The 20,986-nt window shown below is 51.9% G+C and overlaps 1 protein-coding gene across 5 annotated transcripts in view; it reads right to left on the bottom strand.

Annotated features, from left to right (window-relative positions):
* Positions 1–20,986, bottom strand: part of DNAH17 (dynein axonemal heavy chain 17) — a 155,876-nt gene that overhangs the window by 36,913 nt on the left and 97,977 nt on the right. For 4 of the 5 annotated variants that reach the window (XM_017879371.1, XM_017879374.1, XM_017879373.1 and 1 more), the window contains 11 exons: positions 20,389–20,536; positions 19,929–20,020; positions 17,791–17,952; positions 16,489–16,653; positions 16,097–16,288; positions 8,505–8,771; positions 6,544–6,705; positions 3,921–4,154; positions 2,663–2,827; positions 1,295–1,390; positions 917–1,134 (listed from right to left, as the gene is read on the bottom strand). In XM_017879371.1, the coding sequence (XP_017734860.1) occupies positions 917–1,134; positions 1,295–1,390; positions 2,663–2,827; positions 3,921–4,154; positions 6,544–6,705; positions 8,505–8,771; positions 16,097–16,288; positions 16,489–16,653; positions 17,791–17,952; positions 19,929–20,020; positions 20,389–20,536 (1,901 nt within the window). The remainder of the gene's footprint in view (positions 1–916; positions 1,135–1,294; positions 1,391–2,662; positions 2,828–3,920; positions 4,155–6,543; positions 6,706–8,504; positions 8,772–16,096; positions 16,289–16,488; positions 16,654–17,790; positions 17,953–19,928; positions 20,021–20,388; positions 20,537–20,986) is intronic. The other variant, XM_017879372.1, reaches the window with a different exon arrangement.

Raw genomic sequence — 20,986 nt, 5'->3', positions numbered from 1 at the left:
GGGGTCTGGTCCTCTTTCTCAGTCCAGGTCGGGAGCACCCTGAAGTTGGCCTCCTAGGGGATGGCCAGTGAGGAGCCACACGGGGTGGGAAACAGGCTGGGCACTTACAGAGTGGAGCACCCCAAGAATGCCAGCGCATTGACATTTACGGGGTGAAAGGCGGAGTCCCCATGGCACCCTTCCCAAGTCCCATGGCTCATCCCAGAAGGAGCCATTGCCAGTCCTGTCCCTCCAGATGTAGAACCTTTACAGTCAGGCCAGCAAAAGAAAGACGCATGGCAGAGCCCCAGGCATGTGGCCACTCGCTGTCCGGGCCTGCGTGCATGTGTGTGCACACACATGTATCTGTGTACATGTATATTTTGTGTGTACTGTATTCATGTGTAGACATGTTCATGTGTGCATGCATGTGCATGCTTATGTGTGTACATGTGTATGTGAGCACACGTGTGTGCATTTTGTGTGTACTGCATTCACATGTACACATGTACATGCATGGCACCCTCACAGTGTACATGCTTGCATTGCACGTGTAGTCTGTACTCATCACCCATGTGTAGTGTGTGCACATGTGTCGGCATTTTGTATGTGGCATCGTGATGCATTGCATTTGTGATCCACATGTTCTCATGTGTGCAATACATCTGTGCGCTCATCGTGGATCAGCTGCTCTCACTAGCGGGCCGACCTCTTGGGCTTGGGGCCTGGCCGGCCTCTCTCTCTGACCTGTGGCCTGAGGGTTCCCGCTGCTGAGCTTGTCAGCTGTGTTCTTGGGGTGCTGTATGGGGAAGGAGCTGCCTAGATTTTGAGCCACAGGCCCCAGGAGCCTGAGGCCACGCTTCACCCTCAGCACCCTGCCTTGGCCTGATGGAGAATCGGAGGGAAGCCCTGGCCGCGAGGCCCAGCGCTGACTCACTTGAAGGCCTTCAGGCAGGCCTCAGGGATGTGCTCCTTGTCGAACTTCTTCAGGGAGTCTAGGAAGGTGTCCACCTTGCCCATCATGATCTTGGCCGCCTTCCAGCTCTTGTCCTTGGGGATCTTGCCCCCAGGTGCGGTCAGAATCATGACGGCGGCGGTGACGTTGACCACGGCGTCCGGGGGGGACCCAAAGGACTTCAGCTCTGTCAGGTTGTTCTGCAAATGACAGACAGGATGGGTCTGATGGGAGTTTGGACTGGGTCCTTGGCGATGCCCCAAGGAAGCCGCCATGAGCACGTCACCACCCATGCCAACAGTGAAGGCCACTTCCTCTCCACCCAGGCCAGGAGTCCCCTTTCTTTCCCTCCCCCTTTACCTTATTCAGAGTGTCCAGAGCCTCCTGGGCTGCCAGTAGGGCTGGTTCTGCTTTGGCCAGGTCCGTTTCACACGCCTTTTGCTTCTCGGTGACATTCTGGAAGGAAGATGGACAGGAGAGGTTACTGCAGGTCTGTCCATCTACCTGTGGGGGCATGTACGTGCATGTGTGTGCATGTGTGTATGTGTGTGCGTGCATGTGCATATGTGTGCATGTATGTGTATGTGCATGCGTGCATGTGCATATGTGTGCATGTATATGTGCATGCGTGTATGTGCATATGTGCATGTGTAGGCAGCAGTGGTGAGGGGCAGCCCAGGCCCTAGCAGGTCTGAGGCTCCACAAAAGAGGCTGCCCCTCCGGCTACCACTCATTTGCTGCGTTTGCTGACTGCGCTCCTTTGCCAACATCCCTCCGTGTGTACTTGGCCCCTGTCTAGAGCCCACCATCCTCCCTGCCTCCTCTGCTCTGCCCCACAGCCTTCAGGGCAGAATGAGCAATGCCTCGGCAGTTGGGTGGGATTCTTGAGTTCCAAGACTGGAGGGGAAATCCAGGGGCCACCCAGACCACCCTGACTTTGCAGTCTTATTGTTTCTGGGGCTGTTTCATAATCCATCCAAAATGGAACATCTCAGAGTATATAGCTTACCCCTCTCTAAGAAAGTAGCAATTCTTTCATCCATGCACATACTCATTCATTCACTCAGGAGACAGTGGGCGATGACTGGAACGCTCTTAAATAATTACCCAGATGTGGGACTGACGACAAAAAAAGCACCCAGGGAGCGGTGATGAGAAGCTACACCAATGATGCTGTGACCTTCAGGCTCCAAAGATGATGAAGACACTCCCCCTAAGCAGTGGTTCTCAACCTCAGCCACCCCCCAAACCAGCAAGAAGCCCACCCCAGGCCAGGAACGTCCTACCCTCTGTGGCGGGGGTGGGGGGTCTGGAGCCGCATGTCTGAGGACCAGGCTCCAGCGAGGTCTTCTCAACCCCTCCCATGCTCATGGATCGCAGGCATTTTGTTAACATGCAGGCCCCATTGAGCAGAGCTAAGCTGGGGCCCGAGAGCCTGCATTTCTTACAAGCTCCTGGTGAGGCTGCCACCGTGGGCTGGAGGCTGAACATTGAGGAGCTTGGCCACAGGGATGGGAGTTAATTCTAAGGAAAGCCTGCTTCTGAGTGGGGGCCCTCACCTGGGAGAGACTCCTCCTTTGGGGTCCCACTGGTTTAAGAACCTCGTTCTTCTATGTAAGTCTCAGCCTTTCCTATGCCTGTTGGTACCACCTGACCGCATGAGGAAGCTCAGGAGGCCTGGCCAGCGCAGCAGCCCTCCTGAGGCCACACTGGGCTGCCTTCACCTACCTTATTGATGACCTCAACCTTGACTTCCTCCTCGTCAGCAATGGCCTTCTCTTTGCTGACCTTCTCGGTCTCGATGCCGACCACCTGGATCAGTTTATCTGCACTCTCATTCTTCTGCTTGAGCTCAGCCTCCTGAATCGCCAGCTTGGCTTTCAAGTCATCCACCTGGGGAAGGAGAAACCAAGAAACAGCAAGCGTGGGCCGCAGCCAACATATGCCACCCTGCACTGGGCAGACAAGGGGTGGGAGCCACAGAGGGGCAGAATGGCAGGGCTGTGTCTTTTGACTCCCAGTGACTCGTTTTGGAGAGTCTTTTCAATATCTTAAAAGTAGGTATTGAACCCTGACTGTGTACACAGGGTCACAAGTATGAGACATTCCCGGTGCTCAAAGGAGTTGGCAAGGTGACTGAAAAGAAAAATATCAACTGCAGCCCGGGCAACATCGTGAGACCCTCTCTGTATAAATAATAATAAAAAATATAGCCAGGCATGGTGGCCTGCACCTGTGGTCCCAGCTACCTGGGAGGCTGAGGTGGGAGGATCGCTTGAGCCCAGGAAGTTGAGCCATGATTGCACCACTGCATTCCAGCTTGGATGACAGAGCGAGACTGTCTCAAATGCCAGCTGAGTTGCAGTGCTGAGCAGGGTTGGCCAGGGCCCCTCCAGGCTGGTGGGAAAGTGATAGCAAGAGTTTGTGGGGGCAGGGGTGCGAAAGCTCCCCCGGAAGCAAATGGGAGGTGCCAGTCTGTTCACAACTCCAGCAGGGAGGTAGCAGCTATTTTCAGGCCCCCTCACAGGTGTCAATGGTGGGCAATAAAGACGAAGGACCAGGACTGCATGATGGAGGAGGTCTGAAGCAGGCAGAACCCTTAAATATCAATACAGTGTGAAGGAAAGGATCCAGGGAGGTTTTTGAGCCGGGCACCGTGGTATGAATGGCATTTATGAATGAACAGATGCATATTTATTGACTGCATTGGACAGGATGATCAAATCTCACCAGACATGGGGCAGGTGCCACCCCCTGTGTAATGTGCCCTCTGTATGCCCAACATTGTGAAAGCATTTTGAGCCTGTTTTTTGTTACGACAAGTATACTAACCCTGGCCTAGGAGTGAATGCTTCTCAAAGGCAGGAGGCTCATCTTACTTTAGGCAGTGCTGAGCCCCGGTGTGACCAGCCTGTAGAAGCCTGTGACAGTAGCGGCTCCTGCGAGGCCTCCAGGGGACTGCCAAGAGCTGCCCCCCCTCTCTTACCTGGGAAGCTGTGCTCTGCAGCTTCATCAGGCCGTTCTCCAGCCTCTCGATTTTGGCAACAAGCTCCATTCTCTTCTTGGCCAGCAGGTTCTGGTAGAGTTTGATCTGCTCCAGAAAGGTTTTGGGTGTGGTGTAGTTGTAGCGCCTCTCAGTAGCCAGGTACACCCTGGACATCTCGTTGACTGTGGTGTGCACGTAGGACATGAAGAAGCTGATGGAGGCCTTGACTTCCTGCTACAAAGATGAGACAGCCAGTCATCCCTGGGAACCCATCCTGCAAATCAGCAAAGTGGAGCTCCCCGGACTCACCAGGAGCTCTGGACAAGGTGCCCCGAGACCAACCTCAGTGTCTTCAACTGCCCAAAGGGGCTCCTGAAAGCAACAGATCCTGGGGCTCTTGTGGGCATTGCACCATGGAAGGGTTTAGCTTAGTGCCCAGGACACAGCAGAGCTTATTATCATTATCTCTGACACACACACACATACAGGAGTTCGAGACCAACCTGGCCAACGTAGTGAAACCCCATCTCTACCAAAAATATAAAAAATTAGCCAGGTATGGTGGTGCACATGCACACACACGCATACACGCACACATGCACATATATATGTGCACACACATTCACATACCTGCATCTAGACACATGCCGTCACACACTGCATCTATACAGCGTTGCACACACGTTCACACACCTGCATCTATACCGTGCACACGCATATCACCACACTGATCTACCCTGCACACGCTTTCCACCCTGCTCTAGACACAATGCACACGCATTCCAACCTGCTCTATAAACATGTGCCACACGACACCCTGGCATCTATAACTATACACGTGCCACACACATTCACGTACCTGCATCTATACACGTGCACACGCATTCACACACCTGCATCTATACACGTGCACATGCATTCACACACCTGCATCTATACACGTGCACACGCATTCACACACCTGCATCTATACACGTGCCACACACATTCACATACCTGCACAGATACACGTGCACACGCACACACCTGCATCTATACACGTGCACACGCATTCACACACCTGCATCTATACACGTGCACACGCATTCACACACCTGCATCTATACACGTGCCACACACATTCACATACCTGCCTACCTGAAAAAGTACAAGGCTGAGAATATGTTTTCATATCCCAGGTCATTCTGCAAATATTTATTGTTCATTACCAAGGCTGGGTCCTGGGATTTAGAACTTCTTTCCCCAGCCCTCTGGGCCTGCCCACCTACCTGAAGGCAGGCACTGGGAGCTTTGCCCCAGAAATTGTCTCAGCAATGTTAATTTTAATTCAGGACATTTTGAGAAGTAATGAATTCATCCAACACACACATTTCAGGATGCACATCTAGTGCTGGTGGTGGGGCCAATGCCTGTTTCTAGAAAGTCTCTGCCTTGGGAACTAGAAACCCTAATCTATGCTCCAGGGACACCTCTGAGCTGCAGAGTTACTGAGAGTGGCCAGTCTCATAAATGGAAGCTCTACTGGCAAGCAGGCTCTTTTCCCATCTTTAAAAAACTAGGAAAAAGAGAAGCTAGTTTCAGGTTTATTCTAGCCTACTTAATAACTGCATATGTGTTCAAAAGAAGAGATGGTAATAAAGGGTGGTTTATTCCAAGGGCTGCTCATCCCCCCTACTGAGTTGGTCAAAAGTGAGCTAGGGTTTACAGGTAATTTCCAGCCAGGCATTGAGCTCAAACAATGAACATGGGCACCATCTTTCATTGTTTTTTTGTTTTTTTTTTTTTTGAGATGGAGTCTTGCTCTGTCGCCCAGGCTGGAGTGCAGTGGCACAATCTCGGCTCACTGAAACTTCCACCTCCTGGGTTCAAGCGATTCTCCTGCCTTAGCCTCTGGAGTAGCTAGGATTACAGGCATGTGCCACCACACCCGGCTAATTTTTTATATTTTTGGTAGAGATGGGGTTTTGCCATGTTGGCCAGGTTGGTCTCAAACTCCTGACCTCAAGTGATCTGCCCACCTTGGCCTCCCAAAGTGCTGGGATTACAGGTGTGAGCCACCGCCCCCGGCCTTGGGCACCATCTTTCAATGAAAAGAGACTGCAAGAAAATGTCAGACCTGTCATTTCCCCTGAGGTGCACGAGGCAATGGCGTGTGCCCTTGTGTATACTTATCCCAGCAAATACAGGCTCTCCAGCCAGTGCTCGAGGCAAGGTAGAAAGCCTGAGTGGCCCGATCTGTCCGCACGCTGCGTGTCCTCAGCCCTCCTGAACCGACCCTGGAGCCTTGGCCACACAGGGGCCGATTGGAAACCACGCCTCCCTGGCACAGGATTGCAGGACAATGAAACAAAAAAACCCAGCAGCCCACCTTGGTTTGCAATTCTGATGGTTTGTTCATCATGATTATTTTAGTGTTAATTTTGATTTTCAAAAATATTACATTAAAACCTCACTTATCTTGATGCCTGAGGTTTCTCGCAGCCTCTTAAACGTTGAGCCCAAGGTGGACGCCTCACTTGGCTCACCCTAGTCCCAGCGCCCTTCTCTCCCAGGGAGCCAGCCCTTGGACCTGTCCTTGTCCTCTGGGCTCTGCACTCTGGCAGAAGTGGCCTCAGTGACTCACTGGAATTCCCTCGGTCTCCTCCAGGAAGCGCGCACTGACGGACACCAGGGCATCTTCCGGCCACTCATGGAACCAGTCGATGGCCGTGCAGTTGACCACAGCTGGGAATTTTCTGGCTCGTACCCGCAGCACGGAGCCCACAGGGGAGAAACACAGGATCACCTGGGTGTGGGAGACAAAGATGCGCTGGCCATGGGGACTGCAGTGCTGGGGCCTAATCCATCACTCTGCAGAAAGCTCTTCCAGAAATCTATGCGCCCTGCCTGGCTCAGCCGCCCAGGGTCTGGGGAGCACAATCCCAGTTCTGGGTTTGAAGGGCGGCTGCCGCATTGCAGTGGATAAATGCTCATCTGGCTTTGTGCCTCTCGCTAGCAGTCCCAATCCCTCCGGAAGGGGCCCTTACCTCTCTAAAAAAAGGCCAAAGGAAGGAATGGGGAGCGGGCACCCACATTGGGCAGATGAGGCCCCAGAACGGGCCAGACTCTAAGCCCTTCAGTTCAGCAGGAAGGGTCCCCACCGGGCCCTGAGGGAGAGTGGCTAATTCCAAGAAAGGGCAGGGAGTCCCTGGGACCCCAGCTGGAGAAGATGCTGTGGAGATGGGCCTGGGGGTCTCTCTGGCTAGATGAGGACCTCCCTTGTCATGTGTCTCAGCCTTGCTCTCTGGTCCCCTTTCGTGGTGTAGCTGTTGCACAGATGCTGCTACTCATGGCGGTGGCTCATTGCTTGGCTGACTTTGCACCCCTCACTGTGTGATGACGTGAGGGTGTGGGACAGAGCTGGCACTGGCAGGGCACCAAAGAGGATCCAGGAGCAGGCAGCGCCCATCAGGGGACGCCTTTGGCTCACAGATAACATTCACTAATTGGGCTACACAGCCCGCAGAGGGGAGGGAGGGCCCCTGCTCTGTTTGAGTCAAGCAGGGGAAAACGATGGCCAGAAGGTGCCCAGGAGAGCTATGGGGTTGGCATCCTGCAAAGGGCAGCACCACCGAACTCTGGAGAGGACGAGGCCAATAGATCCAAAGGGTTCTCTGTCCTACTAGGGGAGTTTAGCCTGCTTACCCTAGAGGCAATGCCGAAAGTCAAGGTGTGGCCAGGCAGCACTTTGGGAGGCTGGGGCAGGTGGATCACCTGAGGTCAGGAGTTCTAGACCCGCCTGGCCACCATGGTGAAACCCCGTCTTTACTAAAAATACAAAATTTTGCTGGGCATGGTGGTGGGCACCTATAATCCCAGCTATTTGGGAAGCTGAGGCTGGAGAATCATTTTAACCCAGGAGGCAGAGGTTGCAGTGAGCTAAGATTGCACCATTGCATTCCAGCCTGGGCGATGAGTGAAACTCCATCTCAAATTAAAAAAAAAAAAAAAAAAAAAAAAAGAGAAAGTCAAGGTGCAAGGTGCATTTATCTACTATAAACTAGCTGTGTGTGGGGAGCAGTCCACACAGAGTCAGCTGTCTGTCCACATCTGTGGATTTCACCAACCATGGACCGAAAATTTCTTTAAAAAAATAATACGACAATAAAAAATAATACAAATAAAAATATAACAACTATTCCCATAGCATTTTACATTATATTAGGTATTATAAGTAATCTAGAGATGATTTAAAGTAGAGGGGAGCGTGTTCAAAAATATGACACGATTTTATATCAGGGCCTTGAGCATCCATCCCTCCGTGGATTCTGGTATCCATGGGGGTCCTGGAATCCAACCTCCTCAGATACCAAAGGACAACTGTAAAACACTTATTTTGGCCCCAAGATACCTCTAAAGACCCACGTGAAAAAGTCTCCAGGCTCTGGTTCATCAGACAGCCCCACCCCTCACACTCTCCTAACAGAATTTCACATCCCATGAAAGATCAGTCCCCCCTGCTCTATGCAGAGCAAAAACCCAAACCCTGTAAGCCACGGGCGCCAAGCTGGGCTCCTGAGGCCCTGCCGAAGACGAGAGTCCCACCTTGAGCTGTCTGCGCACTTTTTCGATGAAGAATTTCCAACATGCTTCCCGAGTGTCGTTCATGCCAAGGGTCTTGACTTGGGGTCGCATGGAGGAGACGATGTTCTCCACCTCATCCTCCATAAACAGCCCAGGGATCTCTCCTGAGGCCAGCAGGTCATTGATCAGCACCAGAAACTGCTCCTCGGCCACCTGGGAGTCCGTCATCAGGAACACCGAGGGAACGTTCTTCACGGCAGCCTTTATGTACTGAGCAGCGAGGTCGACCTGGATGGAGTGAGGACATGCTTAGGGGCCTTGGTAAGAAGATCCTCAATTAGAGACCTCCTCCACAACCACCCAGAGCATGGGGCCACGGGGCCACCTCTTTTTTTTCTTTGAGACGGAGTCTTACTCTGTCGCCCAGGCTGGAGTGCAATGGTGCAGTTGCGGCTCACTGCAACCTCCGTCTCCTGGGTTCAAGCAATTCTCTTGCCTCAGCCTCCCAAGTAACTGGGATTACCAGCACACGCCACCATGGGGACAACTTTCTTTTTTCTTTTTTCTTTTTTGAGACAGAGCTCTGTCATCCAGGTGGGACTGCAGTGGCGTGATCTTAGCTCCCTGCAAGCTCCGCCTCCCAGGTTCATGCCATTCTCCTATTCTCCTGCCTCAGCCTCCTGAGTAGCTGGGACTACAGGCGCCCACCACCACACCTGGTTAATTTTTTGTATTTTTAGTAGAGACGGGGTTTCACTGTGTTAGCCAGGATGGTCTCCATCTCCTGACCTTGTGATCTGCCCGCCTTGGCCTCCCAAAGTGCTGGGATCACAGGTGTGAGCCACCGCCCCCAGTCCATGGGGCCAACTTTCTAAGAAACATAGGCCAGGTGTGGTGGCTCATGCTTGTAATCCTAAGGCTTGGGGAGGCTGAGGTGGGAGGATCGACTGAGGCCAGGAGCTCAAGACCAGCCTGAGCAACACAGCAACACCTTGTCTCCAAGTAAAAGAAAAAAAGAAGGGTGCAGGAGACCCAAAACCTTGAACGGAGCACAGCCAGGTTCACAGCAGCCATCAGGACAACCTAAGTGTCCATCCATGCGTGAACAGGTACATAAAACGTTTCAGTTGGTCCATCTGTGCAACGGAATATGATGCAGTCTTAAAAAGGGAAGAAACTCTGACACGTGCTGTAGCATGGACAGACCTTCAGGACATGACGCTGAGTAAAATAAGCCAGACGTGAAAGGACAAATACTGTGTGATTCCACTTACATGAGGTCCCTAGAGTAGTCAAAGTCAGGGGCAGAAAGAAGAATGGAGATTGCCAGGGGCGGGGCTGGGGGAATGGGGAGTTATTGTTTAAAGGAGACAGAGCTTCTGTTTGGGAAGATGAAAGGGTCCTGGAGAGGGATAGTGGTGACGGTCACACAACAGCGTGAATGTGCTTCATGCCACCAAACTAGACGTTAAAGGTGATGAAAATGTCTTACTCTTTCACTTTTTCTTTTTTTTTGAGACAGAGTCTCGCTCTGTTGCCCAAGCTGGAGTGCAGTGTCGTGATCTCAGCTCACTGCAACCTCTGCCTCCCAGGTTCAAGGAGTTCTCCTGCCTCAGCCTCCCAAGGGATTACAGGCGTGTGCCACCATGCCCGGCTAATTTTTGTAATTTTGGTAGAGACAGGGTTTCACCATGTTGGCCAGGCTGGTCTTGAACTCCTGGCCTCAAGTGATCTGCCCACCTTGGCCTCCCAAAGTGCCAGGATTATAGGTGTGAGCCACCGTGTCCAGCTGAAAATGTCTTATTCTATTTGTCTTGGAAAAAAAATAAAAATAAAAAAATAAAAAAACAGGCTGGACACAGTGGCTCATGCCTGTAATCCCAGCATTTTGGGAGGTCGAGGTGGGTGGATCACATGAGGTCAGGAGTTCAAGACCACCTTGTCAACATAGTGAAACCTCGTCTCTACAAAAAACACAATTAGCCACGTGTCATGGCGCACACCTGTAATCCCAGGTCCTTGGGAGGCTGAGGTATGAGACTCACTTGAACCCAGGAGATGGAGGTTGCAGTGAGCTGAGATTGTGCCATTGCACTCCAGCCTGGGCAACAGAGTGAGACTCCATCTCAAAGAAAAAGAAATAATTAACAGTGAAAATGGTCAATTTTATGTATGTATATTTTACCACACATGCAAAAGGAAAGAAAAAAAAATTAAATGGAGACCTTAAGAGGCCCTGAATAAATATACTGCAGGCTTGGACTGGGAGCCTTGACAGTCAACCCCCTTTCAGAGTCATCCAGAGCAGGATTTAAGGACAGGGCGACAAGATGATTTCACAGGAATTTTGCAAGAATAAATGAAAAGTTTTTTTTTTTTTAAGCATGTTACAGAGCAGTAGGAATAGCTTGTTATTTTTGAATATGCCATTTCCATGTATATGTATGTTCAGAAACGCCTGCCAGGTTTTTCCAAGTAGTGATGTATATTTCCAGCATTTTGGTGATTTGCTTATTTATAATATTTAATTTAAAAAACAAGACCTATGGGCTTCTGTGCTTACTGAAGAGGCTTTAAAAGTGTCCATATAGGCACCCCAATGGCTGCTCCCTTCTTCGGAAGAAAGTGACTCACTGAAGTCTCTCCATTCAGAGAGAACCCTCACCAGGCCTCCTCTTTGGGAGTTGACCGGAGTCAGAAGCCAGCCTCAAATCTCCTATGTTTTGACAAGCTAAGAAAAAGCAAGGGAGGGCCGGGCGCGGTGGCTCAAGCCTGTAATCCCAGCACTTTGGGAGGCCGAGACGGGCGGATCACGAGGTCAGGAGATCGAGACCATCCTGGCTAACACGGTGAAACCCTGTCTCTACTTAAAAATACAAAAAACTAGCTGGGCGACGAGGCGGGCGCCTGTAGTCCCAGCTACTCGGGAGGCTGAGGCAGGAGAATGGCGTAAACCCGGGAGACGGAGCTTGCAGTGAGCTGAGATCCGGCCACTGCGCTCCAGCCTGGGTGGCAGAGCAAGACTCCGTCTCAAAAAAAAAAAAAAAAAAAAAAAAAAAAAAAAAAAAAGCAAGGGGAAGCTCTGAGCCTGGAAAAGCAGGTGGGCCGCAGGTGGGACTTAAGCCATGGCTTCGTCCTTGGACCCTGCCTTGAGGCAAGGGGCGTAGTGTGAGAGCCAGTGATGACCTTGAGTCAAAAACTCTTCTCATTTCACAGTGTAGCAAGGACACTGGGTGGAGACTGACCATACCAGAAATCTTTTCCTTTTTTCCTGGTTTTACTTTTTTAGAGATAGGGGCTCACTTGGTCGCCCAGGCTGGAGAGCAGTGGCATGATCACAGCTTATTGCAGCCTTGACCTCCTGGGCTCAAGTGATCCTCCTGCCTTAGGATTACAGGCTTGAGCCACCGCGCCCGGCCCATCTGGCTTTCATAGCCACGCTGTCCCATGTGGAGTGGCCCTCACCCTGCCCACTGTGACCGCTGGGCTGCCCCTGGATTCCAGCCTGCCTCCACCTCACCCGCTCACTCTCTGGCACAGTCCCCTCCACTCCTGCCCTCTTATGCTGCTGAGTCTGGTCCCCACATCTCTACCCACATCCTGTCCCTGCACTTCCCAGCCCCACGTGTCCCACTGTGCACTGACAGCCTCATCCCCAGGCATTGCGTCTCCTCCGGGCCTGGCCCGAGGGTGGTTCTCCCCGACCCTCCTTCCTATCTTGGTTGAGAGCCCCATGGTGCTACTGAAGCTGGAGCTGCCTGCGTCCCTGTCATCACTGTCAGCCGAGGACGGCAATCGTCACCTGCATCTAGGCCCGTCTAGGGACCAGTCATTAATAAGGAGCACAGGTTTCCCTTTCTCTAGCCAAAACATCAGCAGCGCCTTTCCTTGCCATAGCCAATGCCACTGGCAGTGGACAGGCAGGACGTGGAGCCGAGATTTGGGAGTGGGGGTGTGTGAGACATCAGGGTTAGGGAGTGGGGCTGCGACAGTTAGGGTTAGGATTTGGGAGTGGGGGTGTGAGATGTGCAGCAAGACCTCCTGCCTGAGAATAACATGAGACCAAGCCCCCACCCCACCCGATGGCTGCTTCTCACCCCTCCCCTTTCATTTGTAGGAAGCCGGGGGTGGGAGGTACCTGAGCTGCTGAGACCACGGCCCCTCATTCTGCTGAAAGGCTTTCTTCACGGGGCAGCCCAGTTCTGGCTGCTGACTCAGGCTGGGGGGAAGGTTTCCCAGAAATAAAAACTCCCCACTGCCTGGCCCCCGGGGGCTGTGTGTGGGGTGTGGGGATGGTAGCTGGCGTAGTATCTGAAGGTTTCGGATCCTGGACCCCAGCCGAGCCCCCGAGGTCACGCACGCCCTCTCGGCGGGCACAGCCCTCGCTGGCCCTGGTTTCCCCTCCTCCATTCTCCCTTCTTGTCCCACCTGCCTGCTTTCAGCCTTTGTGGGGTCACAGGGCTTGTGCCCCATCTCCACCTAGGTCACGCTACAGCAGTTTCTGTGCTTTCAAACTGTCCTTCATGTGTCCTAGAACACTACCACATCCTGCTGCTCTATCCCCTGCTCAGACATCTTGATGACGTCTCGTTTTTTTGGGACCAAGCCCAGGGCTTTTCACACAGCACACTGTCCTCCAGGGTCCATTCTCCACCCCTTTCCTGTGCGCCTGTAGCCTCCAGCAGGTGCCACAGGTTCTGGGACCTACTTTATATTACATAATCACAAACATATATGTTACCCTCATAGGGTAACATACGACAGCACTATTAGAACAAGAATCATGTGGAATGGCTCAGGAGTCTGGCTCCCCCAATACGATACAGAAACTTTTAGCCCTGTTTACCTCTGCCCTTAGTTCTGAATCCACAGAAGCGGTTTAAGAAATGACAGTGATAGCAAAGCTGATTTGTGATGCGTGTAAGGGCAGTGAAATTCCACAGCCCAGATCATAGAGCCGCAGCGGCTGATGCCAACGAATAAAATAGCACCACTGAGGTTGAGGCTGAGGCTGAGCACCCATGATCAGCCTCAGCATGAAGGATCAGGAATAAAATCCCATCAGGGAGGCAGAGCAAGAAAACGATGCCGTCGTGAACGCAACCCAACATGATTTAGTTAATAGACTAGAGACTTCAATGGAGAAAGCTCAGTAAAACCATATGGCTCCAGGTTCAAACGACACTTGAGTGGCCACAGATACCACCAATGTGAACTAACTCCATCAGATATGCTGAGAACCCATGACACACGATATACCACTGATGGGTCCAGAGGTCAGGGCTGTGTTCGGGAGTGCCCATCTGCGGAGTTCAAAAAAGACCAGGCCGGTCCCTTTCTATATGGAGTAGAATCCACTGGGAAGGCAGAAAACAGCCAGTCAGAAACTGGAGGCTCTCCCAGAGGTTGGCTGTCCCTGGCACAGCCTGTACTGCTCCTCCAGGGTCTCTGCCTGCAGATGCCTCCCCACCACTCCCAGCATCACTGGCTCCAGGTCCACCTGCTAAAGCCACGAGCCCAGCGACTGCCTCAGGGCCACGTGCTATGGGAGGGTCCCCTTAGGGCTCCCCCTTGGGTCTAGCATCGTCCTGGCCCCACAACAGCGGCCCCAGCACAGACACAGAGAAGGCATGACTGTGTAGCATGGTGCAATCAATTTCAGGTCTAATCTCAGGCATGATGATTTCTTCTGAACTAATGGCATGCAGTTGCCTGGGAGAGCAGATGTTCAGGAGTAAGAAATCAATAAGAACCCTCAGCAGTGTGTCTTGGGCATGGGAGATCTTATGTTTACTCTAATGTTTATTTCATTCATTCCAAAAGCAGCCATTCAGCCTCTCAGGCATGCAGTTAGAAACCCAGTCATGGCTCTGAATTCTGTCATCTGGACAGACAATAGGGAACAATTTGGGACACTTAGTGACCAAGGGCAGGAATCCAATCTCTCTGCCTCTGTGATCTGGGTTGACTTACTGGACTTGTGTCCATCAAGTAGTCAATAGACACACTCTTCACCTCAGTCACACGGGCCGGAAGGTTTCACACTCTTCACCTCACACAGGCCGGAAGGTTTCACACTCTTCACCTCAGTCACACGGGCCGGAAGGTTTCACACTCTTCACCTCACACAGGCCGGAAGGTTTCACACTCTTCACCTCAGTCACACGGGCCGGAAGGTTTCACATTCTTCACCTCAGTCACACGGGCCGGAAGGTTTCACACTCTTCACCTCAGTCCTCCGGGTCAGAGGGTTTCACACTCTTCACACCTCAGTCCCCTGGGCCGGAAGGTTTCACAGTCTTCACCTCAGTCCCCCTGGGCCAGAAGGTTTCACACTCTTCACCTCAGTCACACAGGCCGGAAGGTTTCACACTCTTCACCTCAGTCACACGGGCCGGAAGGTTTCACACTCTTCACCTCAGTCACACGGGCCGGAAGGTTTCACACTCTTCACCTCAGTCACACGGGCCGGAAGGTTTCACACTCTTCACCTCAGTCACACGGGCCGGAAGGTTTCACACTCTTCACCTCAGTCACACGGGCCGGAAGGTTTCACACTCTTCACCTCAGTCACACGGGCCGGAAGGTTTCACACTCTTCACCTCAGTCACACGGGCCGGAAGGTTTCACACTCTTCACCTCAGTCACACGGGCCGGAAGGTTTCACACTCTTCACCTCAGTCACACGGGCCGGAAGGTTTCACACTCTTCACCTCAGTCACACGGGCCGGAAGGTTTCACACTCTTCACCTCAGTCACACGGGCCGGAAGGTTTCACACTCTTCACCTCAGTCACACGGGCCGGAAGGTTTCACACTCTTCACCTCAGTCACACGGGCCGGAAGGTTTCACACTCTTCACCTCAGTCACACGGGCCGGAAGGTTTCACACTCTTCACCTCAGTCACACGGGCCGGAAGGTTTCACACTCTTCACCTCAGTCACACGGGCCGGAAGGTTTCACACTCTTCACCTCAGTCACACGGGCCGGAAGGTTTCACACTCTTCACCTCAGTCACACGGGCCGGAAGGTTTCACACTCTTCACCTCAGTCACACGGGCCGGAAGGTTTCACACTCTTCACCTCAGTCACACGGGCCGGAAGGTTTCACACTCTTCACCTCAGTCACACGGGCCGGAAGGTTTCACACTCTTCACCTCAGTCACACGGGCCGGAAGGTTTCACACTCTTCACCTCAGTCACACGGGCCGGAAGGTTTCACACTCTTCACCTCAGTCACACGGGCCGGAAGGTTTCACACTCTTCACCTCAGTCACACGGGCCGGAAGGTTTCACACTCTTCACCTCAGTCACACGGGCCGGAAGGTTTCACACTCTTTACCTCAGTCACACGGGCTGGAAGGTTTCACACTCTTCACCTCAGTCACACTGGCCAGAAGGTTTCACATGCTTCACCTCAGTCACATGGGCATGCACACTGGCCGGAAGGCTTTCTGTCCTCTGTTTCTAAGATAAAGATCCTTTAGATAAGGGCTATTGGTGATGCTCCGACTCCCTGTGCTGGCTGGCTTCATTTTGGAAAAGGGAGCGAAGTTTTTCTTTACTCCCCGACCCTACCCCAAAAGGCAGCTTATTGCACAGTAAGCTCTCACCTTGAGGTCGGGGATCCCGTAGCCCTTCTTGAGAGTGATTTGAAACACATCAAGGCCGCTGATGTATGCTGCCAGGCGGGAGAGGCTCTGTTTGCCACTGCCACCCACCCCCACCAGCAGGGCATTCCCCCGGGGAGACTCCAAGATGCGATTAATCCTGCAGATGTGAGCCACGGCATCCTCAAACAGCACCTACAGAAACCAGAGAGATCCCGCAACATCCTGTAGCACCTGGAATCACCTCTGTTCACCAGCACAGACTCTGCACACGCTGAGGTGTGCACTGTGCACCACACAGCCCCACAGAATGCCACTCGGATGTTAATAATGCAACCGGAGAGGGTGACCCTGTCCAGGTCCTGTGCCCTTGCTATCAGCTCCAGCCAGCTCACCAAATTCATGACTGCATTAATTTCATTGTAGCTGTCCAGGACGTCCACGAGGAGCTTGTTCAGAGGAGCCACGTCGGTTACAGGAACGTATTTAGGATCGCCAATCCCTTGAGCAAAGTGGCAGAAGATATTTGGCTTGGCAAATAAGAGCTCATCACCAAGATCCTAGAGAAAAAAAAGACGATACTTCTGGTTTTTGCCACCACGACTGCACAGATAGTTAACAGCAGCTCAGTACTTTGCCAAAGTGGACTAGGAGGTCACGCCGGGGTACCAGGCCAAGTCTCCAGGGGCCCAAACCTGCTGCTGTGGGCCCAGCAAACCACTGGGGCAAAATTTCCTAGGGTGGGAGGGTCCTATCACCACCATATCAGGAATGAATTCATAGTCCAAAGAAATGATTCTGCCAAGAATACATGGGACACACCAGCGAGGCACACTGAGCCAAGCAGAGCCTTTCTCCACCCCAAGTGAACAGAGGGAGGTGATCACACCCTGATCTACTGAGCGGTCAATTCTTCCTCACTTGGATCCACAGTCACATGCTGGAATTGTCGCGTGGAACCCTCAGATCCACAGCCACGTGCTGGAATTATCATGTGAACCCTTGGATCCACGGTCACATGCTGGAATTATCGCGTGAACCCTTGGATCCACAGCCACGTGCTGGAATTATCGTGTGAACCCTCGGATCCACAGCCACGTGCTGGAATTATCGCGTGGAACCCTCGGATCCACAGCCACATGCTGGAATTATCGTGTGAACCCTCGGATCCACGGTCACGTGCTAGAATTATCATGTGAACCCTCGGATCCACAGCCACGTGCTGGAATTATCGTGTGAACCCTCGGATCCACAGCCATGTGCTGGAATTATCATGTGGAACCCTCAGATCCATGGCCATGTGCTGGAATTATTGCGTGGAACCCTTGGATCCATGGCCGCCTGCTGGAATTATCACGCGGAACCCTTGGATCCATGGCCACATGCTGGAATTATTGCGTGGAACCCTTGGATCCATGGCCGCCTGCTGGAATTATCATGCGGAACCCTTGGATCCATGGCCACATGCTGGAATTATTGCGTGGAACCCTTGGATCCATGGCCGCCTGCTGGAATTATCACGCGGAACCCTTGGATCCATGGCCACATGCTGGAATTATTGCGTGGAACCTAACATGGATCTTCCCACCCCCAACAAAGGGCCCTTCTGAGAGGGCTGCAGTTCTCATTGGCTGCCAATGCTCCACCCTCTTGGAGCCGTTCTGGGCTCGGCAGAGGGACTGAGCAGCTTGACTTACATCAAAGAACTTCTTGGTGGAGGCCATGGTGACTCTATGCAATGTTTCCTGGTCTTTTTCGTCAACCATTTTGTCACCATACACTCGTTCAGCCTCATGTAGCCAAAGGCGGACAAGGTCCAGTGGGGTTTTCAGAACTTCTGCTGTGGAAAATAAGAGTCCCTGCCCCAAACACGGGATGGTCAGCACCATCAGCTGTTATGAAGGCGAGCCCAGTGCTAGACACAGATGACCTGAGCAGCAGCCCCTCCCCCGGGGTGAGGGGACCTGTTCAGCTGTTGGCACAGCATTCACTTGGGGCCTGGGAAGCCACTCATCATGGAGGTCCCACAAATCCCGGATGCCAGAGTGTGTGTGTGTGTCCTGAGAGACGTGGAGTTTTCCTCACAGGATAGGGTTGGGGCCTCATCCTCTAGTAGAGTAAATGGTGGAGGAGGGAAAAAAAGAGGCTAATTGCAAAGGGAACCAGGTGACTGATGCCACAGGGCAGGTCACAGGCTTGGGTACCGCAGCAAGCCTATCTGGTCCAGTCCTGGCTTGGCCATTTACTAAGCAAGCAACCCTGGGCACGCTTGACAAGAGCTTATTGAGGGCCTTGAATTTCCCAGGCACAGCGATGATGCAACAGACCCTGATGCTGTGGAGTTGAAATGCTAGTGGGGGAAGTGGCCAGGTACACAAAGAAACAAGACAACTGCACACTATGATGTATGCTCTGAATAACATACCCAGGGCAGTGAGACAGAGTGTGAGGGATGAGGAGCGGCCTCTGTGAGGGCGTGGCATTTGGGCTGATACTTTATTTTATTTTAATTTTTGCTTTTTGATATGTAGTCTCACTCTGTTGCCCAGGCTGGAGTGCAGTGGCACAATCTCGGCTCACTGCAACCACCGCCTCCTGGGTTCAAGTAATTCTCCTGCCTCAGCCTCCTGAGTAGCTGGGACTACAGAGACACGCACCACCATGCCTGGCTAATTTTTGTATTTTTAGTAGAGATGGGGTTTCACCATGTTGGCAGGCTGGTCTCGAACTCCTGATCTCATGATCTGCCTGCCTCAGCCTCCCAAAGTGCTGGGATTACAGGCGTGAGCCACTGCACCCGGCTGGGCTGATACTTTAAATGGGAGGAGGTGGGCATAACTTAGCCTCCCTCAGCCACAAACTCCTGCTCAGTAAAATGAGGATATAAGCACCAAACTCATGTGTTGTTGGAGGAGGAGAAAATGGGAATGTAAGGTGCCAAACCCAATCTCTGACTCAGAGAAAGCAGTCAGTAAATGAAATATTACCATCACCACCACCATCACTATCACCATAACCATCACCACCACCACCACCATCATCATTATCACATCACCATCACCACCATCGTCACCACCATCGCCATTATCATTATCTCCACCATTACCATTACCACCATACCACCACCATCATCACCATTACACCATCATATCACCACCACCATCACTATCATAACCATCACATCACCACAATCATCACCACCATCACCACCATCATTACCATCACCACCATCATCACCATCACCACCATCACCACCACCATCATCACCATCACTATCATAACCATCACATCACCACCATCACCACCATCACCACCCACCATCATCACCATCACCACCATCACCATTATCATCTCCACCACCACCACCACCATCACATCACCACCACATTACCATCGCCACGATCACATCACCGTCATCACTACCACCATTATCACCATCACCACCACCACCACTATTATCATCACCACCATCACTACCACTATCACCATCATCACCACCATCATCACCATTCTTACCATCACCACCACCATCACCACCATCACTACCACTGTCACCACCACCATCACCACCATCACAACCACTATTGCCATCACCATCATTACCACCACCATCACCATTACCACCATCACTACCACTGTCACCACCACCGTCATCACCATCACCACCACCATTATCATCATCATCACCATTACCACCATCACCACCATTATCATTATCATCACTATCACCACCATCGTCAGTCCACACCTCCCTGAGAGCTGTGGTAAGGAAAGCAACTGTGGATTGGGCACTGGGCCATAAGGCGGGCATGACACAAAGCTACAAGAGCAGTACCTGGAAAATATTGGAGAGGTCCCTGAGGTTGAAGACATAATGAAACTTAATGGCCGTGGGAAGAAATGTTGCCGCAACTTTCTGATGCAAAGCTGTTAGAGGAAAAAGACACGTCGATTCTTATGTACTCTTAATGGCCCCAGGAAGTGCAAGCTTCAAGTTTCTAAAGCCAATGGACTATAAAATGGTGACAACTGGAGTAAGAAATCTGCACAGCTCTTCGAAGAGGGAGGAAGTTTGCTGTTCTCCTTAAATCATTTGTGTATCGAATTTCCTAGCCTCTACCTCCCCATGAAGCAATTGTATTTCACAATTTCTCCTGTTGAAACACAGCATCGTTTTAAAAATATTGATTCAGAAGTACAAATAAAATAGTTATCAAGGGAAAATGTAAAGAACCATCAGCCCACAGAGCCGTAGGTTTTACCGACGGGAGAGGGGATGAGGCCAGCCAGCTTACCCAGGGCTGCGGCCACCAGCTGGTTGCTTATCCTCTGAGTAGCCATGGAGACCGAGCGGAAGGCCAGGTGCTGTGTCAGGATCGTGTTGTAGATGGTGGTGAGGGCCTCCTGGCCGGGGAAGCTCACAGCAAACACGCAGAAATGGCGCTGCCCGGGAACAACCACAAACTCCCATCAGTCAGCTCTTGGGGACCTGCCTGGGGCCAGGGCCACCTTCACGGGAGAGTGGCCCCTGTCCTCATGGTTAAGGTCTTTTAGGCATTGTCAGAATGGGCAGTTACCCTCCTTGTGCCTTGCACGTGGTAAAACAGCATTAAGTATCACTACACGTGAAACAGTCACATTTACTTCATCCTCTCAAGAAGAATTTTGGCATAGGCAAGAGAGGGGCTTAGAGCACAGGCCTGGGTTTAAATCCAGGTCTCTGTGTGTTTAGATAACTTAGAGGCAAAGTCTATCCAGGTAAGGGCTACAGATAAAATACAGGAAGCCCTGCTAAATCTAAATTTCAGATAAACAACAAATATATATATATATATACACACACATACATATATACGTGTGTGTATATATATATATATATTTTTTTTTTTTTTT

This window comes from Rhinopithecus bieti, unplaced genomic scaffold (genome assembly GCF_001698545.2).
Source record: "Rhinopithecus bieti isolate Rb0 unplaced genomic scaffold, ASM169854v2 scaffold_9899, whole genome shotgun sequence".
Taxonomy (NCBI): Eukaryota; Metazoa; Chordata; class Mammalia; order Primates; family Cercopithecidae; genus Rhinopithecus; species Rhinopithecus bieti.
This window is presented reverse-complemented; position numbering and strand designations above follow the sequence as displayed.